General features: G+C 40.5%; 1 protein-coding gene across 2 annotated transcripts in view; it reads left to right on the top strand.

Moving 5' to 3' along the window:
- The window catches only part of MET (MET proto-oncogene, receptor tyrosine kinase), an 87,407-nt gene extending 79,032 nt beyond the window's left edge, over positions 1-8,375 (top strand). The window contains exons 16-21 of one of the 2 annotated variants that reach the window (XM_072337474.1): positions 148-228; positions 929-1,110; positions 2,736-2,845; positions 5,393-5,558; positions 6,443-6,579; positions 6,757-8,375. In XM_072337474.1, coding sequence (XP_072193575.1) covers positions 148-228; positions 929-1,110; positions 2,736-2,845; positions 5,393-5,558; positions 6,443-6,579; positions 6,757-6,967 — 887 coding nt within the window. In that variant the 3' untranslated portion in view covers positions 6,968-8,375. The remainder of the gene's footprint in view (positions 1-147; positions 229-928; positions 1,111-2,735; positions 2,846-5,392; positions 5,559-6,442; positions 6,580-6,756) is intronic. The other variant, XM_072337483.1, reaches the window with a different exon arrangement.
- Positions 8,376-17,944: the final 9,569 nt, after the last annotated feature.

Raw genomic sequence — 17,944 nt, 5'->3', positions numbered from 1 at the left:
GTTATGTGCTAGTTCCGGTTAACACTACAAGTGTTGGGAATTGGACAAAATAAAGTGTGATCATTTACTTAAAGTTTAATTGCTACCTAATGGAAAGCAACAGAAGGCTAATTTTACTAAAGCTAATCTTGCTTATTATTTACACAGGACATTTTGGGTGTGTGTACCATGGAACACTGCTGGATAATGACGGCAGGAAAATTCACTGCGCTGTGAAGTCACTGAATAGTAAGTTACGTGTTTGAGAGTGAGACATTACCATAATTCCAAACTATGGTGAACTAATCAATTACAGTGACGTGTACTTTCACAAATAATACTTCTCAGTTGCAGCTGGATTAAATTTATCTGTAGGGCAGCTTCAATGACTTTAGATTACAATTAGGCATTGCCATATATTTATTCATCAAATGAAATGTCCAAGTATTCCCTCTGCAGAGAATAGGATAGAGAAAAATGAGGGAAAGATAGTGTCATTTTTTATTCTCCTGACTCCTTGAGATTTGCTTTTGGAAGTTAAATTGCTAAGCAGCAGGCAAAGATGCTGGAAAATCAGGAAGAGACTAGAAGAGAATTTATTAAAAGCTCTACTGAAGTGTTGTAATTCAATTCATGCTGAGGGAAGGAGAAATGTAATTAAAATTAATTAAAATTTTTTGAATTAAAAACAGTACATTTGGTCATTGTAAGAAAAACTATGCACATAGTGTAGCTGCAATGTGGGAGGTGAGGAGCATATTTGTATCTTCTCACTATCAGTTTCAGTTGTGCAATGAGACTGCACAAAAATGAACCATAGGTTTTGTTTGGGTTTTTTTAAATTATTTATATTAATTTTTTAAAATTATTTTATTAATTATTTAATTGTTTTTTAATTTCTTTTAATTATTTTTTAATTATTAATTATTTTTATTGCTGAATTTCTTAGGAATTACAGACCTGGAAGAAGTAGCTCAGTTTCTGAAAGAAGGAATAATCATGAAAGATTTCACTCATCCCAATGTTCTGTCACTTCTGGGGATCTGTTTACCCAATGAAGGATCCCCCTTAGTGGTCCTTCCGTACATGAAACATGGAGACCTCCGAAACTTCATTAGGAATGAGACTCACGTAAGTACACAGTGATGTCAATGAAACAGTAATACAAGTCTAGCCACACCTTGCCCCAACACAGCAGGTTGATAATTACATTAGGTATGTAACTTGCTGCTGTTACTACACCTTAACCTTTGGCACTTGCCTATGCTGGCAGCCAGCCCAACCACAGCACTGCCACTCCTTCCCTTCCCCCTCAAATTCCTTTCTACAGTGTTTCCCAGAAATTATCAGCAATACATATTTCTCATTTCCCATCCATAAGCCTCTTCATAAACAAATGTCTTTATGAGATTCAAATAAAGGGGCCCAACCATCTGCAGGTTTAAACTTGTATGTCTCCATCAACTTCAGTACAGCTGTGTCAGTTGTCACCATATGCTCTTCCTACTTCTAGATGAGGGATCTTCACAGCCAGCTAGAGAATATCACAGTCCTAATATCATTTTTATTTTTTTCATCTTATCTTAAGAGAGTCAACCAATAATTGTGATACAAACTGTGAATAGCCTCTTATCAGAGATTTTCTTCATCTTTATTGAAATTCTACAGTTTTCTCATATGGGCCTCACTCTCAAGTATGAGAGAAAGCACATTACCACAGGTTGTGCCGCTGGTAATTTAAGCCCATTTTATACTGTAGTACTCATTTCATAGTGCTTGGGCAATAGAAAGCCATTTCTGAGCCAACGAGACTTTGCCCTTAATTCCTAGTAGCCAGGAATTTATTTATTTAGTTAGTTAGTTGGTTAGTCATTTTAAAGGCATTTTAGAGAATTGTTGGAGGAGTTAAGCTTTATAGGATAGGTACTTCTTCACTTTTGAATTGATTTCATTCTACGAGTACCGGGGATCTTGTCTGTGAGAAGCTCTGAGTGTCTTCCTGAAATGAATAGAATAATAACCACAGTTGAATAGGATTGCTGCACAGAAGAAAATGGTATGGAACAATGTCAACACGGTAATCTGTTGGACCTTACCATTACATGACAAGTTGTGCTGTTGGATAAAAGAATTACAGGTTTATTTTTATGACTATTTCTGTATTTAACTTTTTTTTTTTCTGTAGGGTCTCAGCAGTGTGTTGTAGACCAGCAGTGTGTTGTAGACCAGCAGACTGTGGGAAATATTTCCCTGAAAGCTGCTAAGGTCTCATCCACCTTTTCCTTAGCATCATACTGATGACAGCTTGCACTTATTTTGCCCCAGATAAGATTTTCCTTTTTTGGACATTTTAAGCTGACAAGCTCCAAGTTCACAGTTAGTATCTTCTACCGAGTTACATGTTATTAATCTAAGTTCACAAATGTGAACTGATACACATATGTGAATTCTGTGTGTCAGCTGTGCTGTTGAGTTTTCAGCACATCGTTCCCCTTCCCAACCCAAGCCATGCTACTTATGCTGCAAACTCCACTCTTCGGAATCTGTCAGTTCTTTTCATTTCCTCAAGTGTGTTTCCTCAGTGGATACAAGAACCTGACCTAAACTCAAGCCACTTTATTATAAGCACCAACTTACTTTGCTCATTCTGGTAGCAAGATATCTGTATCGAAAACTGAAAGTCACAGAAAAATACAAACAACAGTCTACTATTCAGGTTTCTCATTCATTGTATTACAAATGTTTATATTTTACAGAATCCAACAGTTAAAGATTTAATTGGATTTGGTCTTCAGGTTGCAAAAGGGATGAAATACCTTGCAAGCAAAAAGTTTGTCCACAGAGACTTGGCAGCAAGAAACTGTATGTAAGTACAAGCATTTATTTCCAGCCACATTATCACACTACTTTGTGTAGGCAGGTAGATGAAGTAAATACAAGTTTCCAGGATTCTCCCTTTTTAGTCAAACTAGATTTTTTTCACTGTTCCATAATTACACTGATGTTTGTCTTGCATACTGCTGAGCTACTCAGCTTGCTAAAGACTCACTTGTTACACATAAGCTTTTTGAGTGTGGGAAATAAGAAAAGTTGAGGTGAAAGTGAAGTCTCTCAAAATCATTGGTGAGAGAATTTAAAAGGCATCACCTAAGGGAAGTTATACCGCTGTTGTCTCAACTTGCTGTGCTTCCACCCAGCCTCTTCAGAAGCAGCACGTCTCTGCTGCCGCACCTAGCAGTAGGGAACTTTGTGAGAAAAACAGGCACACAGAAACAACAGTGAGACCTCCTGACAGTAATTTTTCATTATATGAGTATGAGCTTAATTTGGCTCAATTGTGCACGCTGATTTACATTTAAAATTGAGTATGCAAAGAATCTTACTAGTCACTGCATAGCCAGGCAGTTCGGTTCACACACAGTCTAACTGATGCAGTAGTTGCCAATAGTGTTTTGCTGATTCATCACCAATGCTGTAAACTAATGAGATACAGCAATAAATATTAGAGTGTGTTTTGTTTTGTTTTGTTTTTTAAATAAGTGGTAATTTGGAGATCTGGCTGCAAAAAAGACTTTTTACCTACGATACCAATTTTCTCGTGCTTTTTCAGTCTGTGTGCTTGTGTAGTTGAATGGCCTGTGGAAAAGAACATTTTCTTGCAGCTGCTGTTGATTTTTAAAGAGCAAAAAAGTATCAACCAATGTGATTTTCAGCCTTTCTAAAGCAAAGGAATGACATTACTGGATAAAAAACTTGGCTCATATAATCCAAGTCCAAAGTGTAGCAACAGGACACTTTCCTCTGAACTACTGTCTCCTTATGGGAGGAGGAAACAGCTATGAGGGTATCTCATATTGCCAACTGAATAGCTGCTTTTCTGCTTTTATATGGCTTAGCACTTCAGAGCCTGGAGAGCTGCTACCACACAAGAGGAAGATACAGGGTTGAAGACCCACATTCCTCAGCAGATGTGGGCAATTCAGCATTCATAAACAAAGCTCCTTCTACACCGGTGAAGTCCATCAGAAAGGAAGTTGGGATGTAAATAGAGTCCCTACAAATACTTGACTATTCTTGAAGAGAGGCAGGAAACAGCTATGGCATAGCTACCCTCCTGCTAACCAATCAAACTTGCCTTCTACTCTCTTCTTTTATAGCAGCTCAGTTATTACATCAGTAAATACAGCAGATTGTTCTGTGCCATTGAGAGAAACCTCAGCAGACTAGAGAATTGGCCAGACAGAAATCTCATAAAGTTCAAGAGAGAGAAATGCTACATGAAAAAGCTGAGACAGCTGGCATTGTTTAGCCCAGAAAAGAGAAGGCTCAGATGGTGAAGGGTGTCGGCCATACATATAAATATCTGACATGGTGAAGTAAAGAAGCTGGTGTTAGATTATTCCCAGTGGTGCCCAGTGACAGGCCAAGAGGCAAAAGGCCCAAACAAAATACAGGACATTCCATTTAAATGTAAGGAAGGGGGGTTTTTTGGTGGGTTGTTTTTTATTTTCCTCCTGTAGAAGTGGTTGTAGACATGTGCAGGTTGCCTAGGAAGATTCTGGAGTCTCCATCCTTGGAGTTATTCATAACTCAACTGAACATGGTCCTTGTCAAACTGCATCAGTTGACCTTGCTTTGAGCAGGGAGATTGGACTAGATGATTCTCAGAGGTGCCTTCCATCCCCAACTGTACTGTGATTGTAAAGAAACCCCCAAACAGGCACTTGCTGTAGCTGGGCCTATACATATAATGAAGGATAGGTTTAAGCATGCCAACCCCCCTGCTCTGTTTTCTATTAATAATACCACTTATCAGGACATACTCCAAACACAGGAAGACTAGAGCTAGCGAGATCTGGTGAAATGACTGAGTTGCAACCCCCATAGAACTCTGCTTATGCCACCATTCTTCACCAGTACCCATCTCATTTCAGTCGCCAAACACATTCTTAGCAACAGGACTGCATTATTAGATATGAGTAGGCACTGAGATAATGATAGGTCCTTCCTTACCCAAACTGAGAGTGAATAAGAAAGGTGATATTTTGATTTGGAAATAAAAATGAGAGGTTTCTAAGGTTACAGAAGAAGAAATAGCTGCGGAAGAAATGACGTAGCAGACAGCCAGGATATATAGGCTATTAGCAAAGTTTTTTTCTACAAAGTAATTGTTTTAAGAGGACTGTAATTTGAGTTCTATTATAAAAATAATATTAGTAATTTCCTGAGTTCATTCACTGTTGTTAAATGGGTATCAAGTTTTGTTTCACTGTAATATTTGTTAATAGTTTCCAAGATAAAATACTGCCTTCCAGGCTCACAGTCTCAAAAATGCAAGTCACTCATTATAATCAACCATCATTGTAAATGCTATCTGCTCGGATGAAGATAACACTTTCTGTCATTTCTTCAGGTTGGATGAAAAATTCACTGTCAAGGTGGCTGATTTTGGTCTTGCTAGAGATGTCTATGATAAAGAGTACTACAGTGTGCACAATAAAACAGGAGCTAAACTGCCAGTGAAATGGATGGCTTTAGAAAGTTTACAAACTCAGAAGTTCACAACAAAGTCAGACGTGGTAAAGTACAAACATATTTGTATCACTTATTCATTTCTCTCCTGTCACCTTCTAGCATTTAATGAATGGACAGACTTCAAACCAAAACTTGTATTTGAATTCAACTTTAGTTCATGTAACTAATTTATATCCAGAAAAGACATTTGTTCCAGGCACAAAGCAGCAAGATGCGACCTGACTGTCTATTACTACTCAGTAAAAAATTAGGACTCAGAACAATTTGGAGTTTAATTTCACTTCAAGGTATACTGAGGAGTCAAGTTGGAGCGGATCCCTGCTATAGGAGGGACTCTAGAAAGCTTGACCAAGCAGGTTAACTTTGATACTCATAAAATGCAATGGGTCACAAAAAGACTTTATTTGCTCTATAAAAGCTTACCATCTGCCTACAGCAATCTCAAGTACTACCTGGCCATTTACAAAGAACAAATTATAGGGTGAAGTCATTAGTTGGCTGGATCGCCTTGTATTTTAGCTCTCTTTTCACTCTAGATCCAAATTAGCCTGTGATGCATAGAATTTTCACCACGCTCCCTTCAGTACATATTTACACAAAGTCAGTCAGATCATCATATCGTGTAAATTGGCAGCACTCCATTAACCGCAGAGAATGTCTGCCAGTTTTTACCAGCTAAGTAGCAAGCCTATAGGCTTTTATTTTCTTTCATTTATTTACTTGAGTTTCTCTGGCTCTAACTTAAGTGGCTCCTCAAGTCCCTACAGCATTTATTAGCCCACTTAAAATAAAGCTGAATGCAGTAAAATAACTTTTCAAAGGGAAAACTAATGCATTTGAATGCTTACATCAGTCAAACCATGTTCTAAAACTGGAATGTAAAGCTCTCCAACCCTATCACTTGTTATTTATTTCTTTGTTTTCTTAGTGGTCCTTTGGTGTGTTGTTATGGGAACTTATGACAAGAGGGGCACCACCTTATCCTGATGTAAATTCTTTTGATATAACTGTTTACTTGTTACAAGGAAGAAGGCTGCTACAACCTGAATACTGCCCTGACCCACTGTGAGTAAACAGTTTGCAAAACTTTCTGCAACTGCTGATATTGCAGTAACTTCTGATATTACAGTATTTTAGACTGTGGGGTAGAAGAGGTGGGGGGGGGAGGGGAGGGGGATTGTCTTTTGTTTTGGGGTTTTTTAATAATTTCATAATTGAACACTTCTTTAATTTGGATGACAGGTATGAAGTCATGCTGAAATGCTGGCATCCAAAACCTGAGATGCGTCCAGCATTTTCTGAACTTGTCTCAAAAATATCAACAATCTTCTCCACTTTTATTGGGGAACACTACGTTCACGTCAACGCTACTTACGTCAACGTGAAGTGCGTTGCTCCCTATCCTTCTCTACTATCTTCACAAGACAATACAGACATGGATGTAGACACATGACAAGTATGTCTGAAATAGAGGAAAATCCATCCTTAGTGGTATGAACAAAAACTGAAACAATTTGTTCATTAGTTTTTACTGCCTGGTCTTGGTGAGAAAACTGTTGCACATGTTTATGTTGTTGCCCAAGTTGCACTAGTACAAGGACACGATGTCATCTTTTTTTAAGGCTGTGGGATTCTGTAAACCATCACAGTAATTTTCCGGGTATTTGGACAACTGCATCAATTTACCAAATGGAGACATTGTGTTCTACCAACCAGAGCTACTTCTTGCTCGTTCTCATTCATGTGTGCTGAGACCCAAGAACAAAGATTCATCATTAATGCCATGAAGGAGAACATAGAATACCAATCAGAAAAGCTGGAAGGACTATTATTGTTGCCATGTACTTTAGGATAATGAGCAGTGCAGAATGGTTCTTACATTAAAGGCGAAGACAAGCCATGAAGTGTACAAGAGTTTAAAAATGCATTTTCCTGCCTCACAGTCCAAACTTTGGATTTTTGCACTATGTCAGCAAGGTTTCTCAGCAGATAGGCAGCCAGTAGTGCCAGCTTCGTGGTAAAAGTCAACAGCAGAAGTCAACATCACAGTAAAATAAGTACATAGTAAAATAAGTATGTCAGCCTTGCCAGGCCTCTGGCGTAGTCAGACGGTACATAAAGTGAACAGAAAAGCATCTAGCTTAAAGCATTCCTAGTGTTAACTCTATTCCAACATTTGAATATTTCTTTGAGTAACAGCCTAAATCTACAGATATCTCACTGAAACAAATGCGTAGCCCCAACACTTTCAGTCAAGAAGCAACTGCTCTCACAGACGGAAAACTTGAAGGCGCCCATATTAAATGCCAGGTTAATCCCTGGGAGTCAGTAACATGGGCTGCATTATTCTGGAGAGGAAGAGGAGACAGGCAGACTGGCAACTACACAGAGCTGCTGTCTGATGAGTCACACAGTGAGCAGCTGAAGGTGTGCCACCTATCCTTGGGTGGAGCTGCTGCCAAAGGTGAGTAAAAAGCGGAGGTGTTGCAGCCAGCCCTGACCTAAGAGAATGTCATAGCAAAAATGTTAATCACTTTTTCACAGCAGCCCTAAGGAGCTCAGAAGACTGACGAAAAGAAGAAACAACACCTTTTTGGTCCCTTATCTTTTCTTGGATCACATGACCCAGTGAATTATGATATCTATTTTTATCTCTAAATTATGCCCAGAAAAAGAAATGGGAAGAGAGAATGAATAAACTTTCATTCAGCAGAGCGAAGTACTATAGCTTTAGGGCAAGCATCACATGTCATTTCTGTTCCTGTGGAATTCTGTGCATACTACTGTATAGATTGTTTAGAATAGAATAGAACTGGGTTTCTTGGCGTAAACACATAAAGTATTCTATTTTTATATATTATAAAACAAAAACAAAAACAAAAAAAAACCCAAAAGTTTATTTTTAATGACATTTACAAAGTTTGGTTAGGCCACAAAATACTGCACTGTGAACATTTCAGAAAATGTATGTCAGCGTACAGGATTCATAAATAGTAGCAACCTTAAAAAGAATACTGTGTAAATACTAGAAAGGAAAAGAACTGACTGCAAACACACTCCACCCTACCTTAAGTGTAATATCTCCATTGCTGCAAGCCAACCATTTTAAGATCTTCAAAGAGAGGCAGTGTGGGTAAGGAACTGATATAAGAGAGATAATGTTGTTCTTGGGAGACGGCGTTATAAATGAAAGATTTATAATGAGGGCAGAGTGTGTAGGTAAACTATGAGCAGATAATACTGTACTGTGTTTCATCACCACTTTCATTTCAGAAACAAACTTTCATGTCTGCTGAGAGCAATACTAATTGTAGATTGCTCAAGGACAAAAGGCTTTGCTGCAGGCAGAAAAATCATCTCTATGGTTGTTAAAACAGCTAAGGAAATTTAGATTTGAAGAAGATACTCCAAACCTGTACATACCTGCTTGAGGAACGCTGCAATGTGAAACAGATGACATTTTTACTATTTATGAACTTTTGCTTAATAAAGTTAATGTTGTGTCTGGGACACCTGTAGGAATATGTGATTCTGGTAAAAATTGATGTTAGTAAGTTCATATATTGGCAGAAGAGCTGAACGGTACTTATGTTTATAGTTGTTATGATCTAATAAACATGTTACTAAAATGAACTATTGTAATACTTTCTGCCCTGAGTGCTGTTATTACTCTTAACCTTAGAAGATTAAGCTGGTAAAAGTCTGCATTTTTTTCCTGACTGAGGCTGGAAGAGCAACCAATGGAACTGCGTGCAAGAGAGCAAAAGAGGAAAACTCAGAGAGATAAAAACATGGAGAGTGCTCCAATAAGTCAAGCTCACAGTCCATCGCTGCAGTACTGTATGCTTCAAAAAAAATTGTGAATGCTCTATAGCAAACAATTTTGGCACAGCCCGGTCGGTTGGAAACTCTATTCTCCCTTCACAGACCACACCCAAATCAGCCCTGAGCCACAGGAAACTTCAAGCAAAAAGGGCATCCGAGCCTGTCATGGCCAGAAGGATCATGGTCATGCATCGCACCTCGGACCAAGCACCTCATTTCTGTGAGGTGCTCCAGATCTGTGATGCCTGAAGAGAGAAGGCCCCCCAGTTCCCACAGGCCTTAGTTCTTTTGGAGGAACAGGAGTCAGCTCCACTCTTCTCTTCCGTGTTTCCTAGTGGGCAAATTATTATATTATTATTATCCCATTGAACTCATCGGTTCACTTCTGTGAACCAAGTCCTGAGTGGGTACCCAACAAAATATATTTGTTTGGTTTCACCTCAAAATGTTGAAATATTATGGGGAAAAAGACATCAAAATTGGGAGTTCTTCTTTGTGCCACAAGCACAATGCAGCTAAACAGTCTGATTTTTTTATTATATTTATTTACACCTAATTTGTTTGCCAAAACATTTCCAAAGTCTTCCTGAAAAGTCAGTAAGACATCCCTACGTTTATACTGCAACCTGTTATTAATACCAGGGCCTTCAGTAAAACAGAGAAATGATGACCTGAACTTAAATACCAGATTTGTAACACATTCCTCCAATTAATTCTCATGACTTTAAGGAATGTCAAGCACTGCATCTGTGAAAGAGTCAACAGAATCACAAGCCTCCCATGCTCAGTCTTTCATCCCAGCGACTTTGTTTACCGCAGGTACACCCCGCTGCAGATCCTCAGCTGACTTAAACCGTCAGCAGTCCCCTGACATCACTGTTAACAGTGGATGGCCCATGGTCAAAGAGTTACATAAGAGATACCCGACGCAAAAGCCAAGAGATGAATAAAAAAGGGAGGGTATACTCAGCACACAGAAAGTATGCCGTTGATTTCACCCAAAAATGTAATGCATTTCTAAGTCAACAGTTTTAAACAATTCCCTATATTAAAGGGGGCTTTTAATTCATCTAACTGTATTAAAATGTTTCTTAAAAAAATAGTACACTGTATAAATGAGTTGTTAAAGTTTTGCATATTACTCACTCTTTGTATCTAGTGTTAAATTCAGTCATGAAGAGCAGACTTCAATGCCTTTTGTAAACAGATGAAAAGAAAAGGTACATTACAATCTTTGTTACAGAAGCAGCATGGGTGAGCAGCAGTAGAGTGGCACGCAAATAGTCATAAGCCTTGAAATTAACCTCTCCCTTCAAAAATGCCATCTCTGGCATTAAGCTATAACATTATATCTCAGGAAGAGATAGAAGCTGATGAATGAAATACAAATCCTAATGAGTTTTTTACTCATTAAACTGAACATCTCTTCCTAAGACATTCCAATTTCCATTACTTTAACAAATAGGTCATGAACTAAGTATTCCGAGCAGCGAAGAAAGACACAGGAAATTTTCAGGTTTTGCCAGATCTGCTAATAAAAACATTTACAAGAAATCCTGATCTCATAAGCAGCAGGGAGAGCTCAGAGCAACTTGATGGATGCAGCTGACACCAGCAGGGCTGTGAGCAGCATCTGGCCCGGGAGCTGTGCTGTGGGACACTGACAGGGAGTTTGCCTTGCGAAATCCCCCTTCACCTGCTAACACTGACAGTGCAGCCACCCCTAACGAGCACACCAAAAGGCAGTTCTTCCCACTGAGGTCAAACACTGTTGCCATTCCATGACCTCCTGAGGGACAAGGTGGCCCCGAGACTCTCCCATCCGAGAGGCCATCGGGGGCAGAGCAGCAGTGAGGCTCCGACACGCAGACAAGGCCAGGCTTTTGATTTTTCAGTTGTTAGTTTATTTGGGAGTAAGTTGAGGGTAAGAGGCACGTTCTGATTTTTTGCCTCCTTCTGTCACTTCATCTCATCCTTCTCAGCTCTGAATTTAACACAGGTTGGCCTCTTGTCTCAGCAGCCTCACAGGATCCATCAAAGGAGCAGGGACGTATGTAGGATTTAAAGCAAATATAGCCAGAAACTGTACGTTGGACCTGATATGATTTTGGTTATATAATCCAAGCTAGAATACCAAAGAAGGGTGATTTATTTAATCTGGTTTTGCTGTGCTTTTTCCTCTTGGTGGTAAGTGCTGTGCTGCAGCCTGGTGCCACCTCACAGTCATTTTGACAATATAACAGAAAAGTTTTCCTTGCTTAGGCCTCTGAGGCCCTGTGGGTCTCTACGAATACTATATATTAATATTTGCCAGACTTCCAATTAGCAGGCACACACTGAGCTCCTCTCCAATCTAAATGACAGCTGAATATCCTCTTTTTGAATGCAAAAAGTGTGGTTGCCAAAAACTTTAGGGCGCATGACCAAACATGGACACCTCAGCTGCCACAAGTCTGCGGCTCTCTGTGGCTGCTGGCGGACTTTGTGAGTTTGACAAAACTGAAAATAAACACTAAAAATACGGTTTGAAATTCAGTTAGCAGTGAGGAAAGGACTTCAGACGTGGGTGCTACACTCTATCATTTGTAAGGCTCGGGAAAAAGGTAAAGGCAATTTAAGAGAGCTGAGCTGCAGCCCAGTGAAACTCATGGGTATGCTGTGAAAATGAAGGCAAATGAGCTACTACTGAACTCGGCCTTTTTATCAAATTGCTGGCCATGCAGTGCACCACAGCTGCCACCTGGCCACAACAGCCTCAACAGGCCCAGGAGCACTTCCCTCTAAGGTTAGCAGATCAGTAACACTAAGAATGCTCCAGCTCTGCCTGTGTCCTCCACACACCTCTGAGGCAATGACCTGTTGTAGCTACTTCCAGAACCTTTGAACATCAGCTCTGATTCAGACAGGAAGAGGGTAATGGTTTGTCAGGCCCACAAAGACCCCGGTAGTTCTTAATCATGATGGTGAAACAAAAATAAACTCACCTCACTGCAAGTGTAAGCCTCAGCTGCTGAATGGAATCCAGGTAAATAAAGGGCATCTATACCAGCGCTACTCCTGCTTCTTTCTGTGCAGATTAAGTTTACCCAAAAATATCCTGGAAAATGAACAACATGTCTGCAAAATACAAAATTCTAAACTGCATTTGCTAGGTATCCCGATATTAATTCATAGCAGCAGAATTTTTCTAAGATCATTAAAAAATAACTGAGTGAATTATTTTAAAGTATGTTTAAGTCTCTGTCATAAATCTAAGAGAATGAATGTCTTCAAAATAATTCTGTCAGCTTACTTGGATAAATGAAGGGAAATCCCTTCTGTTAGCTGTTCCACGCGCCTTGAAATAGGTTTTGTTTCTTCTTAAAACTGAAGTGGTTTGGAAAGAGTCCAGGCAAACTCATTTGGGGTTATCTGTCAGAAACTACAGAGTTCTCTGCAGTACGTGAGGAACTTCCATCCACCAGAACTGATCTACCGAGTACTTCACCTTTTTTCTTGTCTTTCATTATTCATAGTCATAGAATCATAGAATAGCCTGGGTTGAAAAGGACCACAATGATCATTGCAATTCAACCCCCCTGCTATGTGCAGGGTTCCCAACCACCAGACCAGGCTGCTCAGAGCCACATCCAGCCTGGCTTTGAATGCCTGCAGGGATGGGGCATCCACAACCTCCTTGGGCAACCTGTTCCAGTGCGTCACCACCCTCCTTCCTCCTAATATCTAACCTAAACCACCCCTGTCACAGTTTAAAACCATTCCCCCTTGTCCTATCACTATCCACTCTTGTAAACAGCCATTCCCCCTCCTTATAATATCAGAAGGCATCACAATGTAAAGGTTCTATGTGCAAATATCTATCCAATATTATGGTCTGTAGACAGTCCTAAATAGCAAGACAGCATCTGAATTGTGCTGATCAATACAAACAAATCCCCATGCACTCCCTTCTGAAGTTTCTGTAGTGGTTACCATCATTGCCTTAAAATTTATGCAGTCTTACATTTTAGTGCGTAAAATGTGGAATGACGTTAGAATAGTAACTTCGTTGCAGGGAAATTGGTGGCCATGGAGGTTAACAGCCCATGCGGAAAGCCACTAACAAATGTCTTTCCTTAATGTAATGCTTGTTTTACACTGTATTTTTCATACTGTGCTTATGCACCACTCTGCTGAGCAGATATTATAAAAGAGACTTACTCATTCATAAAGTACAACATACATAAACTGTACACTGGTATCTTTCAGACAGGATTCAGGCTATCATGTCCTCACTTTAAGGAAAACTAAAGAAGTCTCTACTACCTGAATGAGAACACGGGAACTCAGTTCAACATCCATACATTCAGTTACAACCAGAAAATCAGAGACCACAGTGAGATCAGACAATTTTACTGATCTAATCAATCTCCTCAATGATATTTTCCCCAGAAGTTTAAAATCTCTCCTCCCCACCCCCTTTCTTAGTTTTACACTACCCCCAATAGCTGGGTCAGATTTTATGAGCGGCCTTTCTGAAAGCTGGAAGAGCCTTCTCTGGAAAGAAGCCACCCGCTTGGAGCGCTTAGCTCCCTCACGATCTGAAATGCTTCCCAGTGTTTTTCACTTCCCAGATGTTTTACAAATCCCAACCATTTAAGCATTAAGTGATAGACTGGTAGAGTCTCCAGGGAATTTCTATTTAGTGGTAAAGCACGGCTGAGATGTAGGCTGTGTCAGTCAGATACAGACAGCACTGATGCTTTGCTTTATCTGCAGTTTGCAATGTCACTGTTATATTTTTTGTGTACATGAAAGGTATCCCAAACTTTTGATGCTTATGTTGTCGAGTGAGTTTTCTTTAGATACGAATGGAATACATAATGCATCCTCTCACAGATCAAAGCTACGCTAGAGAACATGAGCAATGTCCCTCATTCTACAATGATTTATATTTCCAGACAAGGGGAAACTGATAAAAGGCAGCTTAAAGAGGCAAATCCATCCTACCGCTGCAATCAGCTGAGATAACGTCAGTACATTGTTCAGCGTGGAGCTATTATCCAATAACAGGCACAAAGGAAAACAACTCAAAAATCAGCCACTCTGAGAAGAACTGGTTGAGGAAATTAACACCAAAATTAACACCAAAATCACCCGTGATTAAGAAACGCTGTAATACTGGGAGAATTCCCTGATAGAAACGTCATCACAAAAGCCTCCTTCTTCCCTCCCTTTTTTGATGCTCTTAGTTAAGCACTCCTTTGTTTAAACAGCTAGTGGTAATTTTCTTCTGCTATGATAAGGTCTAATGCCAAGAAAGCCGACCAGAGAATGAGCAGAAAGGACCGATTTAGGAGATAAGAGCTTTCCTTTGTAACCACACTAGGAAGTATAATAAATAAATACTACTACCAAGTTTGGAAATTGGATTTTCTTCATCACTACATTTCAGAGCACTCCAACAGAGATGTAGGGCTGAAGGAAATGTCAGAAAGTCACTCAGCCCACCCTCGGTCATTCAGACCAGATGGATGCACCTGAGCTGCTTTGGCAAATGTTGGTCTAGCGTGTTTTCTTAAAAAATAACTGCCCAAGCTACAAGGATTTCAAGACCTCATTGTTTGTGTAGCGCTAATGTTCTCCTGAACAGCTTTTCCAGATCTCCCCTGCTGCAGCATAAGGGTTAGGGTCAGGGTGCCAGCTTCTGCTTTGCCCAGATTCTGTCTACACAGCAAACAAATAACTGTCACATCATTTGCAGAGAACTTTTAACAGGATAGATCTTGTTGTAGTCTTTTCTAAGGTAAAAGGTTTTCTCCAGCTCTTACTTATATGCCGTCTTTTCTGAACAAGTTAGCTTTCTTCTTGCTGCTTTCTCCCACTTCATCCACATTTCTTAAGTGTGGTGCCAAGGATGAACTCGGTACTCCCCAAACTACTCAGTGCCTCATAGAGCAATGAGGTCAGCAGCTCTGGTGCTCATGGCTTAAGAAAACCACCAGTGATATAGCCCAAGTTGTCTGGAAAATCAAGGTACTACAGACCATGACTTGTTTAGAAGTTTTGTCCACACATACACGCAGATCAAAAACTATTGCAGTAGGTGTTAGCAGGGCAAATTAATCATTTCTTTGAGGATCTTTCAGGTTATTCAAGTTAGGTGGGTCTGCAATTCTCTGAGTCGTCTATTTTCTCTTATTAAGCATACATCTTATTAAGCATACATCCTACACTTATCTCGGGACAACATGCCTTCACCAGCTCGTTCTTTTGTGCTCACCTCAGTTGAACCATAGCAGGCAGGAAAACTGCCTCACTGGGAGGACAGCTTTCACCAAGGAGAGTGATGGCAAAGCCGAGAGCTGGGACTCAGTTGCCTCCCCAGTCCATATGTGCATATGTATTCTGTTATTTCACGCTTGTTTTGTCTCTATTTTAATTAACTTTGAATAGCTTGCTTAACTCAACCAGCCAGCTGCAGAGAACCAGAGATCTCTGCTTTTTAAACAGTGCTGCGAATCACAGAATTTCTTCACTCTATTGTGAGATGGGTCAGATGGAGCCCAAGCCAAGGGCAAGGAGCACCAGAGAACCAGGAATACAAAAGAGACACTGACTGTGCTGCAGTAGGAAGTTAGAATATCTTGAAAGATGGAATCATCAGCCTTTGGCAGGAGGTGTGCTGACATTCACTGCTTGCAAGGTTACACGGACACCGTTGCCAGTCTCTTCCACAAATCAAACCTGACACGGAGGAAAACATCCACGGGCCCCAGCAGGTGACTCTCAGACATGTGCCACTCACACTGCCAGAGACAGCACTCAGCAGGTGAGGGATGCAGAAGCAGCCCTCTCAAAATCACAGAAGTGGATCTTTCCTCTCTAGTGCCTGCACAGCGATAAAGTCATACAGCAATAAAAACTCACGCATGTGCTCACTGAACATCAGCTCCCTCTACTGTAAGTATATCGTTCCATGCTACTGTCCCATCCCACCTCCCAAAACAGCCAGTTTTCCCAAATGCTCGTTAGAAGCACTGCTCTGAAGCAGAGGGGAAAAAAAATGCATCCTGCAGAACAGACGGGCAGAAAGACAGTGTGGATTTTTCTTTTCAGATCTTGCGGTTGCAGTAATTGGGTTTTCAATCTTTCTGTATGTTGCAAATATCTGTCTCTAGTTTGTCTCAAAACGAGAATAAATTTCATGATCTTAATCTAATATTTTACAAACTACTGTAGACTGCAGTCTATGGATGGCTCTGCTGCAGGAACTGCAGCCTCGCCTTTATTAGTCGCAAGATTTATTTGTGACAGGAAATGTAATGGTGTGGACCCTAAACCCTGCTGATCGTTATCCTACTTAGAATGTTTTGTCTTCCTGAAAAGGTTAAAAATCCAACAGGGCTCAGTAGCTGATGGCCGTGCCTATCTGTACTGAGGGCTATTCTTGGTTCCAGCAGAAATTAGAGATGTTTGCAGCACAGCTCAGTAACACAGTGCCATTAACTGATAAGACTTGCTCAAAAGCAGGACTCAAACGAACAGAAATTGCTGTTCAGCCCAGTCCGAATTTAATTAACAGTTCCAACCCAAAACTATGAAATGATGGATTTTTTCAGAGACTGTTAAATGGTGTGGGCTTTTTGTATTAATTTGGCTTTATTTTTTCTTAATGTTAGACCAAACAAAAGTTTAATTTCAAATTAAATCATTGCTCATGGTTTTGCTTGGCATGAGATCCAATTAAATGATCAAAGTATCACAAGTCAGCCAAGAGATGAAGGAAGATGAGGAAAGCAGTGAGGCCCTGCGACTTGCACAAGAACGGACAGCCGGAGCCTCTGGTGAAATCATAACGTAATGGAGAGCACAGACACCAGATCAGAAAGAATCCCAGCAACTGAGGAAGTGATCAATAGCCTATCCATGAAAATGGCCCATTTATTGATTGTAAAATAAAATAAAATAAAAGGAGCAGGAAGAAGATATTAAAGTAATAGCACAAGGATTAAGATCTGAGTGCTGGGACTCTAATTTGAACGTTAAAGAACGGGGAGAAGGAAAAAGATAAAAGGGAGAACGGATGAAAATATGATCAAGACGGGTCAGCTCAGAGACAAGGAAGCATGAAGGGGTGAGCTGAAAGCAGTGGGAGTGGAGGCAGCATACATCTTGAAGTAAGGAAGCTGAGAGGTGGTCAGAGCTGGCCTATGCAAGGGAAAGGGACAGCAGCCAGGAGCCCAGCCTGGCACGTGACCCTCACATGTGGGGCAGAAGGATTTCAGAATGCCCGGCTTCTTGCAGCATCCTGTATCCCATTGTACATAGAATCATAGAATGGCCTGGCTTGGAAAGGACCACAATGATCAGCCAGTTTCAACCCCCCTGCTATGTGCAGGGTTGTCAGCCACCAGACCAGGCTGCCCAGAGCCACATCCAGCCTGGCCTTGAATGCCTGCAGGGATGGGGCACCCATAACCTCCTTGGGCAACCTGTTCCAGTGCGTCACCACCCTCTGTGTGAAAAACTTCCTCCTAATATCTAACCTAAACCTCCCCTGTCTCAGTACAGAGGGTCACTGTCTCAGCCCTCAGCCCTCTATAGTCCCCAAAGGCAGACAATG

This window comes from Excalfactoria chinensis, chromosome 1, assembly GCF_039878825.1.
Source record: "Excalfactoria chinensis isolate bCotChi1 chromosome 1, bCotChi1.hap2, whole genome shotgun sequence".
NCBI lineage: Eukaryota > Metazoa > Chordata > Aves > Galliformes > Phasianidae > Excalfactoria > Excalfactoria chinensis.
Note: the sequence above shows the minus strand (reverse complement) of the source record. Positions and strands in the feature narration are given on the sequence as shown.